Source organism: Aulonocara sp. 'chitande type north' Nkhata Bay, linkage group LG3 (genome assembly GCF_057382095.1).
Source record: "Aulonocara sp. 'chitande type north' Nkhata Bay isolate Kocher_YH1m ecotype deep benthic linkage group LG3, A_spYH_male_GT1.1, whole genome shotgun sequence".
NCBI classification, from domain to species: domain Eukaryota; kingdom Metazoa; phylum Chordata; class Actinopteri; order Cichliformes; family Cichlidae; genus Aulonocara; species Aulonocara sp. 'chitande type north' Nkhata Bay.
Window position 1 is genome coordinate 51190287 of NC_141346.1, and position 14945 is coordinate 51205231.

The following is a 14945-nucleotide window of genomic DNA, read 5'->3' on the forward strand; positions in this document are numbered from 1 at the left end:
GGCTGCTCCCATATGGGAACGATGCCACCTTATCCCATAGTCCAGCCAATAATGCGTGTATGCGCAGCCAATCAACGTTGTTGGCAGGCTATGACAGCGTCCTTATGTGCCGACACCAGTGTTTTAGCTGGCAAAGCGGCGTGGCTGATGTGGAGTGAAGCCATGTTAATGACAACGTGTACAACCATTGGAGATGTGAGCAGGACAGACGGAACAATTGACGGAAAAATTGGGGACTTTACACCAGTTTTTAAATTGTGTTGATAGACCACGTAAAACCAGAGTTGTGATAAAAACATCTGCAATGTTTTGTTTTCTTTCTGAATACTATCGTTGTTTATATTTACTGCAGGAAGAAACGGTAAAAACGGCGTTTTATAAGGAAAACACTCGAAAGCGCTCTCCACCTGTGAGCAAAAACAAACCCCACCCCCCTCTGCCTTTCCTATTCGTCCAAAAAAGTACCATGTCGGCCAATCAAAGAATGATATGGCAACGTGGCGTCTAGTTGTTAAGAAACGGGGGGAAGTTTTAGGAGTGATGGCGGTGCTTTGAGATGTGAGAGATTTGCAACGTTTAGCGCAAATCTTGTGTAGTTAGTGTGTAGTGTAGTCAATAGTTTTGTTGTGTGTGTCAGAACAATGAGGCGACTGCTGAATGTTACAGTTGTTACAGGAGTGATACATCTCCTGCTGTCAGGCCTGCAGGTATCAGGCTGTTGTTCTTTTCCTTTATCTCATAGTGGACAGAAATTATTTTTTGGAGGGGAACAAATAATTTGTGTGGCATCAGATTTGATGCAGAACAGCTGATTGTTCTGTAAATAGTTTGAAATGTTTATTTAAAAACGCCTTGGCTGCATTTAAAAAAATAGCTGCAAAAAACTTTGTTTGCCAAACTGAGTTACTTTTTTGAAGAAGTAACTATATAATTAATTGCTCAGCATTGGTCATTATTTACTATATTTTGTAGACAGAGAGTTACAGACTCTCTCCCAGACCACAGACTCATGATACAAGTCAGAGCTGTATAAAAGAAAAAAGAAAGTTGTGTTTTCAAAATTGGAGTTCAAGTTATTTTTACTTCCAATAGTGTTAACATACTGCACAGGTCATGAACAAGATTTTTTTTTACATTTTCATTGTAAATGGGCTAAAGCAGTTAATTAAAAGTAGTCTAACATAAATGTAAACGCTGTAATTTGATTATTTTAATAAACCATGTAACTTGGATGGATTCGATGCCGGCGTGACCACAGTGCACACGTCTGATGTCGCTCATTGGTCCAAGGGATCGCTCAGGGAGTTTGTGTGTTCGCTCAGACACGTGAAAAATTAGAGGGAACATTGGGCCTCTGACATTCAGTACCCAGTTATTAAAATGTTAAGTGTAAATCATCCCCAGCCCACAATAGCAGCTGAATTTACTACGATTTCAGATCTTTTTACATGTCAATAAGAAACCACCGATGTGTAAAACAGGCTGACAACAGAATGACGTAAACCACACTGCTGCAACTGTGCAGCTCTCAGGTTTGATCTATTGTTTCTCTCTGTTTTTATGACATTTTTCACTGTGGATTACAACAACATCAACATTAGAAAATGAAATACATTTATAGTAGGTGATCATTAATCACTATTATTGGCACTATTAAAGGGCTCCAAAAATCAAACTTTGCTTAGGGCACCACGGAGGGCCAACCCTTTTTACACTTCAACAATTGTACACAAAATACAATCATCCATCCTTCTATCTATTTATGTTCTTCCGCTTATATAATTCAGCATCACAGGGAAGCTGGATCCCAGTTGTTTTTCACAGAGGGCCAAGCAGTGGAGGGAGCTGCCGACCTCCCAGCAATACATGTAAAAGCTTTATTTTACACTGACTCTGGTCATCTTTATCTATCATAAAAATGTTCTTCATGATCTGAAACACGTAAGTGTGGCAAATATGCAAACAGCTAAGAAATCAGGATGGGCTAAATCGTTTCTTACTGCACTTCTGTTAGGCGACTGAATAAAAACACAAAGTCAGCAGTCTGGCTATGAATGTCTTTAATGTTTCCCAGATCAGAATCGCAGCATACAGTGTATAATAACTTCTAAAGTAAACAGAAATATCATCACCTCATTTATTTATATAATTTTACTTTACTTTTTTTAATAATCATCTTTTTTTTATTCCATTATTTAACATTTTTCTTCATCTCAAGTCTCGAGTTTCTGAGTTCAACAAAGAAAGTAGAAAGAAGACAACAGGTGCAGATTTGCAATGGACACCAAGCTGAGGGTTTCTCTGTGGGTGTCACTGTCTCTGTGCACGTTTGACACTGTGGACGTGACACAGGATCATCCAATCATGAAGTTTTGCTTTGCTGATAGTTTCTAAGTGTTGGAATAAAATAAATCCAGCAGTTATACCACAGAAAGGACAAAGTGTGGCTCTAACAGCTGTTGAACACACACAGACTGTGATGTTCTCCACACGTCACCCATCGCTCTGCACTTTTCCAGCATCCAACTGTTTTTCTGCTACATAACATCACTGCAGGAGAAAAACAACGGACAGACAGACAGACAGCACAGTGTGACACGAGCAGGTCAGACCACCTGTGTGATCTCATGAGTCTGTGAGGATATGAGGCATCTTATGGTATCAAAGCCCTGGAGTCTGTCAAACATGGCTACATGTAAACACTGCTACATGTTAGGTGAGCTAACATTTAACTGACTGCACTTTTTTCAGTCTCAGTTTAGGTCATTTATGTCCTTACTGCGAATCACTGAAAGGCAAAGCTGGCTTTTATCGCTCTGATGTTACGCACATCATGCAGCACAGATTCATCTCTGATCACAAGACTCATTTTTCAAAATAAAAGCGAGCTAAGGCTTGAAAAGAGGACGACGATTTTATGACAATCGCAGAGAAAAGAGCAACGAAAGGATTTAAAACTTGATGAAAATGTTTTTTCTCACTGAAAACTAGCAAATGCTAATAAACAGCATGACTGGCCCTCTGCTGTGAGGGGGCTTCAGTGGAGATGACTTCTGCTACAGCGACCTTCCTGCTACAGGATGGTCACATGATAACGATCAACGTTATGACAAAAATAAAATAAATGTTGAAAAAACAAAGACAAAACTGATCGGTGGTAAGGATGAACTCATTTGAAACCTCAAGCTAACGGCCATTTTTTTCTTCTCATTACAAACTGCACCTGTTGTCTTTTGTCATCACAAAATAAGCATATCATTCATTCACTCCAAAAAACCCCAAAAAAACAAAACATAAAATAAACAAGAAACTTAATATTTACAAATATTTTGTCTGTTTTTTTTCTTACACTTAAAAATGTACAGTTCTGATCTTCCAGATGTTTCGTCTCCATCCGTCTCCCAGTTTGGTATTTTCTTCTCTGTCCAGTGACCTCAGAGTGAGCGCTGAATGGGCCACAATGGCGCCCTCTAGTGTTAGCTTATAAAACAGACAAGGAGAAAGAACAGAGCCGAATGAAAGGACTCGTTTGTGTTCTCTCCTCTGCTGTAGCTGTGTGGTGCTGAGGTTAACTACACAACCCTTCGCCGCCTCCTTATACACAGGAGTGAGTACAAAAGGGTTCGTACGGACGCATCAGCCGGCCGTCCTTCTGCTCGACACTGTTAGCTGAAAGATGATCGGATCATCCTCTGTCCTGTATTTAAGGCTGAGAGTCTTTGTCCAGTCTCTTTTCCACAGCTACTGTCCACAGCACTGATCCACCTGCAGCACAGCCCCAGTCAGTTGTTTTATGATTTACATTGTGCACGTTTCCCTTCCAGTGAGCTTACAAAACCTCTGACAGGAGAAGTCAGGCATGTGTTTCCCCCACCTCCCCTTTTAGGCAGTAATAAAATAGAAAACAAACAATCAAACAGGCTAAAGCTAGAGCACAAGCAAAGACAGCACCGGTGACTAAGTTCTCCCATACTGGACGTACGCTACCACGTGGGCTCAAACAGCAGCACATCAGCTCAGTTTACATACTGTTGACATCTTCATCAGAGGATCAGCAGGGAGCGCTGCTGAGCTGCAGTCGTCTCCACCAGAGTGACGGAGCAGGAATCACAAACAGCACAAACCCACCGTGTTGTTTCCACCCTGTTCAGGAGATCTGAGCCCCCATCCCTTTTTGTCATGTTGCAGCTCTGCACTGCAGGCCCTGAACGCCTCCCGGTTACCCTCAGTGTGCTTAGAGTTTAATTTACAACCGACGAGCTCACAGATCATCTGCAGGCAGGTGAACGAACCCTTAATGTGAGGATAATAGCAGAGCTGACCTGAGGTCAGAAATGGTCAGGAACGGTGTCGACACAGTGAAGTCAGGTGTTTGGGAATTTGTCTGATTATCAGTTTGGGGGGGGTCGGTGTTAAATAACAAAGGTGGTGTAGGATGGAGAGAGGAGGAGGGAGGGAGCAGTGATGATATGGAGGAAGGTGATTGGTTAAGCAGCAGGAAGGAGCTCATGCTGGAGTCTGAGTTTTTACTGTTGGCCTTTTTCTGCTTTTTGTTTATTGTTGTCTGACGCGGGCCCGTCTACGCTTGAGTGATGCAGATGTGATATCACACTCACACAGCGACTGCCACTCCCACACACACACACACACACACACACACACACACACACACACACACACACACACACACACACACACACACACACACACACACACGACATAAGGGGGTCAGACAGGAGCAGCATCAGTCTCTGCTCTGTTTTGTTAATAACGTAGAAAAATTATTTTGTACAGTCAAGCTACATCGACGGACGCTTTACCTCACGTACCCTAAAATGAAAAAGTAGTGACAGTAAGATGAAGGCTGCACATGACACCATGACTGAGTTCACAGCTGTTGCTTTGATTCTAACGTTTAAGACTTTTGGCATCGACTCCGTTTTAATAAATGAGTGCTGGGAGGCGTCGTTTGACTTCAGGAGCTCCTGCGATGCTCTTACTCTGCGGGAGAAAACCAAAAACCAAAAGTAGCAAACATGGAGCGATATGACTCGTTTAGTCTTGGGAAACGTGCATCGACAGGTACAGTGTCCTTTTCCCCGCGTCTTTAAAAATAATTCATGCATAGATCCCCCACTGAGAAAACCCTTTTATATACTTTCTCCTTTGTACACATTTTATATAGAACTATATATAATATCATTTCTCTATATCTATATTTTCAGAAAAATTATTTCCACACAATAAAAAACAACAATTAAACAAATGCTTCAAACAAAACAACAAAAAAAGAGAAGATGAAAGAAAGAAAAACACGACTGAGGCCAGTTTGGCACTTTGTCACGAGAACATGACAGAACTCTGTTAGTTGACGGTAAATAGCGATACTTTATTTTTCTTTCGTTTTTCTGCTCCCTCGATGAGAAATGAAACACAGCAGTACTTACTTGGCACCTAAAAATGCTGGTAGAATGAAAGATATGAGTGTTTTTATAGTTATATGTTTAGTGTACGCCTCCCCCCTCCAAACTGCTCAGCAGATCGGGAATTTTTAGAGAAGAGCAGGAGGGAGGCGTGTCAAATGAGAGGAAGAGAGCAGTAATAAAACACGGATGTAGAAAAGAGAAGCATAATGTGCACATAACACACAGGAGATGGAAAAAGAGATGACGCCAACGTAAAAAAGAGAAAACAGCGAGGAGCGAGAGAGCATTCGTCCCTTTGACAAATGTTGGAGGTCTTGAGCCTGGAAACAGCAGACCGTCTTTGAAAACAGTATCTTTGAAAGATCTGAGTCACCCACCCCACCCCCACCCCAAACTGCTCATCTGCTGCTGTACACTTCAGTTGCACCTCCACATGCCACCAGTGGAGGGAGCTGCCAAGTTTTACAGCACATGACGCAGCAGGTGTAGTTGCTTTTGGAGAAAGAAGAGAATAAGAGGACAGAACGAAGGCCCACGTCTAGAGGCCTCCCTTCCAGAGCGGTAGCAGAGCCAGTGTTCCTGGTCCCTAGGTGGCGCTGTGTCGGGCCTGTCCCTACTATACCCTGGTGGTGGAGTGGGGGTGGGGCAGGGTGTTGTTGTGGCCGGTGGAGGGGAATGTGTTGAAGGCGTGAAGAGGCTGCATGCTGGTGATGGTGCTGGGGATCATGGTGATGGTGTTTGGCGTCATCAGCGGCACGTCGTCGGGGGCGCGGCGCAGTGCCAGGGTGTAGTCGGGAGGGCAGGCGGGCCGCAGGATGTCGTGGGGTCGCAGGGGCTCCATGTCGTGGTGAGCGTCGTGCTCTGAGTGCTTCATCTGCAGGGACATGATCTCCTCCTCCTGGCTGTGAGCCAGGTCGTTGGCGGGGCCGCCCCGCTGAGGGGACAGCCGGTGCCGGCGCATCTCGTGCCGCTTGTCACGCTTGTAGTAAAGGGCGGCGAAGGCCAGGATGTTGAGGAAGAGGAGCGACGCTCCAACTGCAACTGTCACGCTCAGTTCGGTGGAGTAGTCGCGGGTGTCTCCGGGAAAGAGGTCCTGGGGCGGGCGCTCTGAGCCCTCGGGCTCGGGATCTGACGGGAAGGTAGGGTAAGGATGACGAGTGGTTCAAGGAACGTTGTTCCTGGGCCTCGTGGTGCCGGGGTCACGACCTGCAGGGGAGCGCGTAGTGGTGGGAAAGAGCACGTCGTGCAGGCTGTGAAGATGAGGGACTAATTCCAGCCAAAAGGCCACTTTGTTAGCTCTGTAGTTGTCTCTGACACGAGGTTTCAAACCGATGTGAAGGTACTGCTTGTCCTTCGAGTTGAACTTGGTCCAGATGACCTCCTCGAAGCGGTTGGGCTTGGTATGAATGAACTTGGTGTCCTGAGGGACGGGCAGGTTGGGGTCCCTGGTGGAGCATAAAGGTTAAACGTTTCAGTTCAAAGTTATATTCAGTCTCCATTATAAGTAACATGTGGAATCAATACACTGAATACAGACAGGAGGCCCATTCTCTGTGCAACCTTTCAACTATCTAAGACCAACCGGCTGCTCTGGGATCTGGATGCTTTTGGTGAACCAGTATGTTCAATTCTTCAAAGCCACACGAGAATTAAACTAGCAACCCAGATTCAAGTATTCAACATGACTAGAAGGCTGTCAGAGAACATACAGTAACGTGTACAGTTTACACTACGACATGAGGCCTACCCAGTCTTTGCGAAGTTAGTCCAGTAAGTCATGACCACAGCGCTCAGCATCACATCGTTCTTGGAGAAGTTGCACGGGAACAGGTCCGTGGCACCGATCATCGGTACGCCGAACACGTAAGGTATCTCGTCTCCGCGGCGTCGGCCCACTCGGGCCACTCGGGCCGCGTCTCCGTCTGGCAGTGGTGGTAGAACGTGTAAAAGTAAACTGGGGACTGAAACTCAGCATGGAGTTTGGCAGTGGCCACAGCTGGTGCCACCCACTGGTGGTCCGTAAACAGGGCCAACAGAGTCTTCCGCCGCATGTCTCCGTTGTCCCTGTCCGCCCAGTCTGTGTACATGAACTTAATGGTCTCCCTCAGGATGTCTTTGCCTGGTGAAGAAGCACAGGAGGAGACAAAAGGAGGGGGAAGAAAGATAAAAGTGAAAAACTGCTAAGAGTAAAGTAACAGCAGTGCAAGACATTTTTTAAGAGATCGGTCTGATCAACAGATATGAAACCAAAGCAAATGTTGGTGAGATGAACCAAGAGCCAGGAAGCGAGTGAGAAATCTAGAGAGGAAAAAAAAAAGTCTTTCAGATAACAGAACGAGTGACAGGCACAGAGAGGAAGCATGACTGCATTATCCAAACATGTCTGTACTGTGACTGTGGTCCGGCTGTGACGGGTTCGCAGGCCGATCTGTCAGAAACAGCGACACTGAGACTGGGAGCCGACTACCTGGGGGATGATAGCATTACTGCCCACAGAGCCTCAAAGGTTAAGGCGCAGACACGCCGTGATGTGGATGAGTGGCTCTCTTTAGCACGCTCGTCTTGTTTGATGCACTTCACTGGGCTCACATGTTACTGATTCCATTCTTTACTCGCATGTTTTAAACGCTTAAAGCACTTTCACAGCTTTTTATATTCTTTTGAAAATTCATGTGAACTCAAGCTGTCAGAACTGTAATGTAAGCTTTGATAATTGTCCACATTTCTCATTTTGACGATTATCCGTTTATTTTAATGAATACAGCAAACAGAAAAAAACTAACAGATCAACAAACGCGGCTCCTAATAAGACAAAACCTGATGATGCTGCAAAATGCAGTTAAGTGAGAGGAGGCTGTAAAATGGAATAACTGAAAAAGTGGCAGTGTACAGAGGTGGCGTCCTCACCCTCTGGGTATCCGTAGAGGTTGTCAACAAAGTTGGAGATGGTGTAGTCGAACGCCGCAGCTGAGATGCCGTCGCTGTCCTCACTGTCGTCCACAAACTTCAGCCCCTCTGCCTGGTTCACTCCTATCAGGATGTCATAGTTTAGGAACTCCCCCTGGTGGAGAAAATGAGGAAGAACATGCTGAGTGCTGGAACAGAGCCTGTGTGCATCACAAGTCTATAACAGGAAGTGCAGCTGAAACACAGCTTTGTGAATTGGCAGCATTTCATTTCCCAGTAAACAAAATAAAGATTAGCTGTTGCCATGAAAGTCCTGCTATAAACTGTAAATACTGCAATATATGCAGGGTTCATACACATTTTTCAGGGTCAAATTCAAGCACTTTTTAAGCACATTCAAGGTCAATTTTCAAGCTTTTCCAGCACATTACCAAAAACAGATGAAAGCATGTTTCACTTTCACTAACAGAGGCGAGGCTGCCGGATACTGATGCCACCAGGCCCTCTGACCACCACCAGTAGGCAACGGGTGAAGTGTCTTACCCAAGGACACAACGACCAAGACTGTCCAAGCCGGGGCTCAAACCAGCAACCTTCCGATTACAAGGCGAACCCCTAACTCTTGAGCCACGATCGCCCAGTGGGGACATTTCATTTTCCAGCAGGAAGCTTTTTGTTAAACCCTTTAGATCAGGGGTCGGCAACCGCACGCGGCTCTTTAGTCCTTATGGTGCGGCTCTGCGTGGTTTATGAAAATAAAAATTTTTTACTTGTAGTTCTAAATTGGAAGATTATTGTGATTTTGCAATATACAAATAAAACACTGAAATTTTAAGTTAAGTTTGAAAACAGTTTAAAAAAAATAGGGCTTTGGAGTTGACATCACGCCGCAGTGCATTGTGGGATCACGGCGCCATGTCAGTAGGCCAGAAAGCAAAACAAGCACACAGTGTTGGAGTGTTGGATTCGGGACTGCCAGAACCATGCTCAAAATCAGCGCAAAAGACAAAGGGCTGTATCGCGACCGATTGTGCAAGACGCCAAGAGACGGTACTTTGAAAAAATTGTTACGGGCGCCAACCACTGTGACCTCGTTGTGTGGACACAGAGAGACCTTGCTGTGATTCGCGTCTTCCCTGCTGTGGATTTCTGGAAACCGCGCTTAAAGCAAGCACAAGACTTCTTTCGTAAAGTGTGCCTTCCTGAACTTGTTGGGAAATACTTCTCGAAACAACGTGCTGCTCTAAATAGCCTGTAATGTTTCATGTTGTGGTTAAAGATTGATGACAGCTGTGTGGTGCGATGTAAATAGTTTGCATTTCATTTTTATGTGATTGCTGTGTACATGTGAATAGATCTAAAGAAAAACAAACAAATATACTATTCTTTTTTGTTTTATTAAAACAACTTCACACAAAGTACAACTATTTACAATGTACTGTACATCCAAAAAAACAGCTTTAAGAATACTCAACAGGAGCAAGTGTCATTTGGCCCTGGTTTGACAACAACACTGGGGCACATATTAACAAAAACACAGCAAACCTTAACGATCTTATCAATCGTCACATGATAAGAGTAATCGGATTGGCATTGTAGTGTGTAACATTTTGAACTTGTTGCGCAAACTACCTGCTACTCGCTCAACATGAATTCTAAGGTGGGCACGTCGTAGCCTTTTGTGAAAGCTGGAATCTTGACCTGTGCACACATCATTCCTGCAGCATCTCTGATGTCAAAGCCTCTGTCAGCCAATACTACGTCCCCTGGTAACAGCTTTTGAAGAATGCCACATCTCTCTGTGATGTGTTTATCTGATGCACGACCCCCCCATCCCCTGGAAATGAAAGAAATAGCTCCATTGGGTGTAATCCCGATGAGGTATTTTATGGTGTGTGTACCCTTGTAATGAGAGTATGTTTGTGCGCGTGCCTTTAAATTAGATGGTCTTTCTGTTCGAATCTCAAAACAGTCAACAATGATGGCTACTCGTTTTCCAAAAGTTTCAGTAAACTGTGGAGGCATTGTCGCCTGCAGACAGTGCCTCTCAGGCCAGTGCACCAGTGCTCCTAAGTCGGCATACAAAACATCAATGGTATCGGTGAAGACAGAAGACAGTGTTTTGTGGGACACATCGAATAGATGAAAAGATGCTGGACTGGAAGATCAAGTCTCAGACGCATTAGTGTGAGTAAGAGCATTTGGAAACCTGTCAGTTTCTTTGATATTGGCAGGAAATCTTTGACAGTGTTGAAGAGGGACATTAAGACAGCATAACAATGTAGTCCAGTGTAATATCTTACTTTTTCGGTATCGTCCTTTAAGAAAGTTTCATTCAGCTCTGTCTTTTGCAACTGTGCTCGAAGCAGTCTGTTCTCCTCCAACAGCCGGTTTATTTCTGCTCTGCCCTGTTGACTGCACACACAATCCTTCGTCTGCCCTTCAGCTTCCGTGACGCTGTCACTCCATCACCACTGTCCACATTTGCAGCTGGTACGTCAACCTCCACTTGTCCAACACAACTGCTGTCCACTGCCTCCATGACATGTTTATTTTGTTGTTGTTCTTCTGTCAGACCTTCATCGATCATCAAGCCTGTAAGATAAAAATAGTGCATAGACAAAAGGTTAATGTACACCAATATTCCAATGACATGTGTGTGATTCATCTTTAAGTTATGTGTGGATTAGTGTACCATAAGAGCAATTTAGTATGTTTTTGGAGGGGGGGGTGTTTACCTGCAATGGGTGCTCTTTTTCGCTTCTGTTGCATACGCCTTGCGTGCCGGTCCGAGTCTGACACAGGTTTGTCGTCGTGCCCCAGTGTTGGTGCCCAGTCTGGATTTGTTACATCCATTTCATATGCTGGTTTGCCTGAAATAATGCCAAATCAAAAGCTACTCAGTCGACATGACGTGGTTGTGCAGCATCACACGTTAGCATGTTTTATCTCATTATCTATGACCGCAGCGCATTGAGAAAAAACACTAAAAGCCTTTTAATAGTGATATGAATTAATTTAGAACTCACCGGAGAGAAAATGCCGCGAGCAAACCAACAAAAAGCTGGAGATTGCACGGAACTCGATATCCGCTCGTCTCACCGCTGCAATCCATGCCTGGCGTCTTTGTTTGGTGATATCGGATACATGGGATCCCTCACGTCGCCGCCAGGATGGAAAACGATGAAAAGAGCCCATTATCCAGTTTCTTGCCTTCACGATCGTGAGATCTAACGTTGCAACCGACTACACAACACGTACGAACCATAGCTGAAGCTGTCATGGCGGCGGGGGGCGTGGCCCACCTCCTGTGACATCACGCTCCAAAGCGACAATCTCATTGGCTTAGGGAGTGATGATGTCATAGATCTTAAGAATCCTTTGATGTTTTTCTATAAATAGGGGTGAGCAACAGCAAGTTTCAGTTCGTTTCAGCAGCAGCATCAGAAACCATCCACGAGCTGAGAAATCATCCTGGAGAAGAAAAGCGCTCCTGGAAAAGTAAGAAAGTACGTAAAGAAGAAATGGTTCCACTTGTTCCAGAGGAGAGACGCTACGGCTTCCTCACCTGATGTAGCCTCGTCTTGCTCCACCTCTGTTAACCCCACCAACCAGTCCCGGCAGTTGACTGTCCCCTCCTGAGCCTGGTTCTACCGGAGGTTTGTCCTCGTTTACAGGCAGTTTTTCCTCCCCACTGTCACCAAGTGGAGAGGAAACCAGTCCAAAGCTGGTCTCTCAATCTCCCGTTGGAGAGCCAAAGATGCATGCTGACGTGAGGAGTCCTGCGTAAAACGACGAATTTTGCCCATTTTACATTTAAACTCCACCAAAGATGTTTTAAATGGATGAGGAATCATCCATTTAAAACATCTTTGCGAGTCATTTTTTTGTGATTGTCTAACCATGCATGCTGACGTGAGGAGTCCTGCGTAAAACGAGGAATTTTGCGCATTTTACATTTAAACGCAACCAAAGATGCTTTAAATGGATGAGGAATCATCCATGTAAAACATCTTTGCGAGTCATTTTTTTGTGATCGTCTAACCAAGCATGCTGACATGAGGAGTCACGATCGCGAGGAATTTTGCGCATTTTACATTTAAACGCAACCAAAGATGTTTTAAATGGATGAGGAATCATCCATTTAAAACATCTTTGCGAGTCATTTTTTTGTGATCGTCTAACCAAGCCTGCTGACGTGAGGAGTCACGATTGTGAGGAATTTTGCGCATTTTACATTTAAACGCAACCAAAGATGTTTTAAATGGATGAGGAATCATCCATTTAAAACATCTTTGCGAGTCATTTTTTTGTGATCGTCTAACCAAGCATGCTGACGTGAGGAGTCACGATCGCGAGGAATTTTGCGCATTTTACATTTAAACCCAACCAAAGATGCTTTAAATGGATGAGGAATCATCCACTTAAAAGATCTTTGTGAGTCATTTTTTTGTGATCGTCTAACCAAGCCTGCTGACGTGAGGAGTCACGATCGTGAGGAATTTTGCGCATTTTACATTTAAACGCAACCAAAGATGCTTTAAATGGATGAGGAATCATCCATTTAAACATATTTGCGAGTCATTTTTTTGTGATCGTCTAACCAAGCCTGCTGACGTGAGGAGTCACGATCGCGAGGAATTTTGCGCATTTTACATTTAAACGCAACCAAAGATGTTTTAAATGGATGAGGAATCATCCATTTAAAACATCTCTGCGAGTCATTTTTTTGTGATCGTCTAACCAAGCCTGCTGACGTGAGGAGTCACGATCGCGAGGAATTTTGCGCATTTTACATTTAAACGCAACCAAAGATGTTTTAAATGGATGAGGAATCATCCACTTAAAACATCTTTGTGAGTCATTTTTTTGTGATCGTCTAACCAAGCATGCTGACGTGAGGAGTCACGATCGCGAGGAATTTTGCGCATTTTACATTTAAACGCAACCAAAGATGTTTTAAATGGATGATTCCTCATCCACTTAAAACATCTCTGCGAGTCAGTTTTTTTGTGATCGTCTAACCAAGCATGCCGACGTGAGGAGTCACGATCGTGAGGAATTTTGCGCATTTTACATTTAAACGCAACCAAAGATGTTTTAAATGGATGAGGAATCATCCACTTAAAACATCTTTGCGAGTCATTTTTTTGTGATCGTCTAACCAAGCATGCTGACGTGAGGAGTCACGATCGCGAGGAATTTTGTGCATTTTACATTTAAACGCCACCAAAGATGTTTTAAATGGATGAGGAATCATCCACTTAAAACATCTTTGCGAGTCATTTTTTTGTGATCGTCTAACCAAGCCTGCTGACGTGAGGAGTCACGATCGCGAGGAATTTTGCGCATTTTACATTTAAACTCCACCAAAGATGTTTTAAATGGATGATTCCTCATCCATTTAAAACATCTTTGCGAGTCATTTTTTTGTGATTGTCTAACCAAGCATGCTGACGTGAAGAGTCCTGCGTAAAATGAGGAATTTTGCGCATTTTACATTTAAACGCCACCAAAGATGTTTTAAATGGATGAGGAATCATCCATGTAAAACATCTTTGAGAGTCATTTTTTTGTGATCGTCTAACCATGCATGCTGACGTGAGGAGTCACGATCGCGAGGAACTTTGCGCATTTTACATTTAAACGCAACCAAAGATGTTTTAAATGGATGATTCCTCATCCATTTAAAACATCTTTGCGAGTCATTTTTTTGTGATCGTCTAACCAAGCATGCTGACGTGAGGAGTCACGATAGCGAGGAACTTTGCGCATTTTACATTTAAACGCAACCAAAGATGTTTTAAATGGATGAGGAATCATCCATTTAAAACATCTTTGCGAGTCATTTTTTTGTGATCGTATAACCAAGCCTGCTGACGTGAGGAGTCACGATCGCGAGGAATTTTGCGCATTTTACATTTAAACGCAACCAAAGATGTTTTAAATGGATGAGGAATCATCCACTTAAAATATCTTTGCGAGTCATTTTTTTGTGATCGTCTAACCAAGCATGCTTGAGGAGTCACGATCGTGAAGAATTTTGCGCATTTTACATTTAAACGCAACCAAAGATGTTTTAAATGGATGAGGAATCATCCACTTAAAACATCTTTGCGAGTCAGTTTTTTGTGATCGTCTAACCAAGCCTGCTGACGTGAGGAGTCACGATCGTGAGGAATTTTGCGCATTTTACATTTAAACGCAACCAAAGATGCTTTAAATGGATGAGGAATCATCCACTTAAAACATCTTTGCGAGTCATTTTTTTGTGATCGTCTAACCAAGCCTGCTGATGTGAGGAGTCACGATCGCGAGGAATTTTGCGCATTTTACATTTAAACGCAACCAAAGATGTTTTAAATGGATGAGGAATCATCCATTTAAACATATTTGCGAGTCATTTTTTTGTGATCGTCTAACCAAGCATGCTGACGTGAGGAGTCACGATCGCGAGGAATTTTGTGCATTTTACATTTAAACTCCACCAAAGATGTTTTAAATGGATGAGGAATCATCCACTTAAAACATCTTTGCGAGTCATTTTTTTGTGATCGTCTAACCAAGCCTGCTGACGTGAGGAGTCACGATCGCGAGGAATTTTGTGCATTT

The 14945-nt window shown here is 43.7% G+C and overlaps 1 protein-coding gene and 1 pseudogene across 2 annotated transcripts; both read right to left on the bottom strand.

The window, feature by feature from the left end:
• Nucleotides 1-5368: 5368 nt before the first annotated feature.
• LOC147336084 (neuroligin-2-like) lies at nucleotides 5369-10358 on the bottom strand (annotated as a pseudogene). Its single transcript, XR_015128366.1, has 4 exons — nucleotides 10323-10358; nucleotides 8334-8487; nucleotides 7174-7545; nucleotides 5369-6871 (listed from the first exon to the last, which is right to left on the bottom strand). The product of XR_015128366.1 is annotated as a neuroligin-2-like (transcript).
• LOC147336085 (uncharacterized) lies at nucleotides 10355-11629 on the bottom strand. The gene is made up of 3 exons (XM_086285117.1): nucleotides 11363-11629; nucleotides 11072-11206; nucleotides 10355-10928 (listed from the first exon to the last, which is right to left on the bottom strand). Exons 1-3 carry the CDS (start codon nucleotides 11529-11531, stop codon nucleotides 10726-10728), a joined length of 507 nt encoding a protein of 168 aa, XP_086141243.1. The 5' UTR covers nucleotides 11532-11629; the 3' UTR covers nucleotides 10355-10725.
• Nucleotides 11630-14945: the final 3316 nt, after the last annotated feature.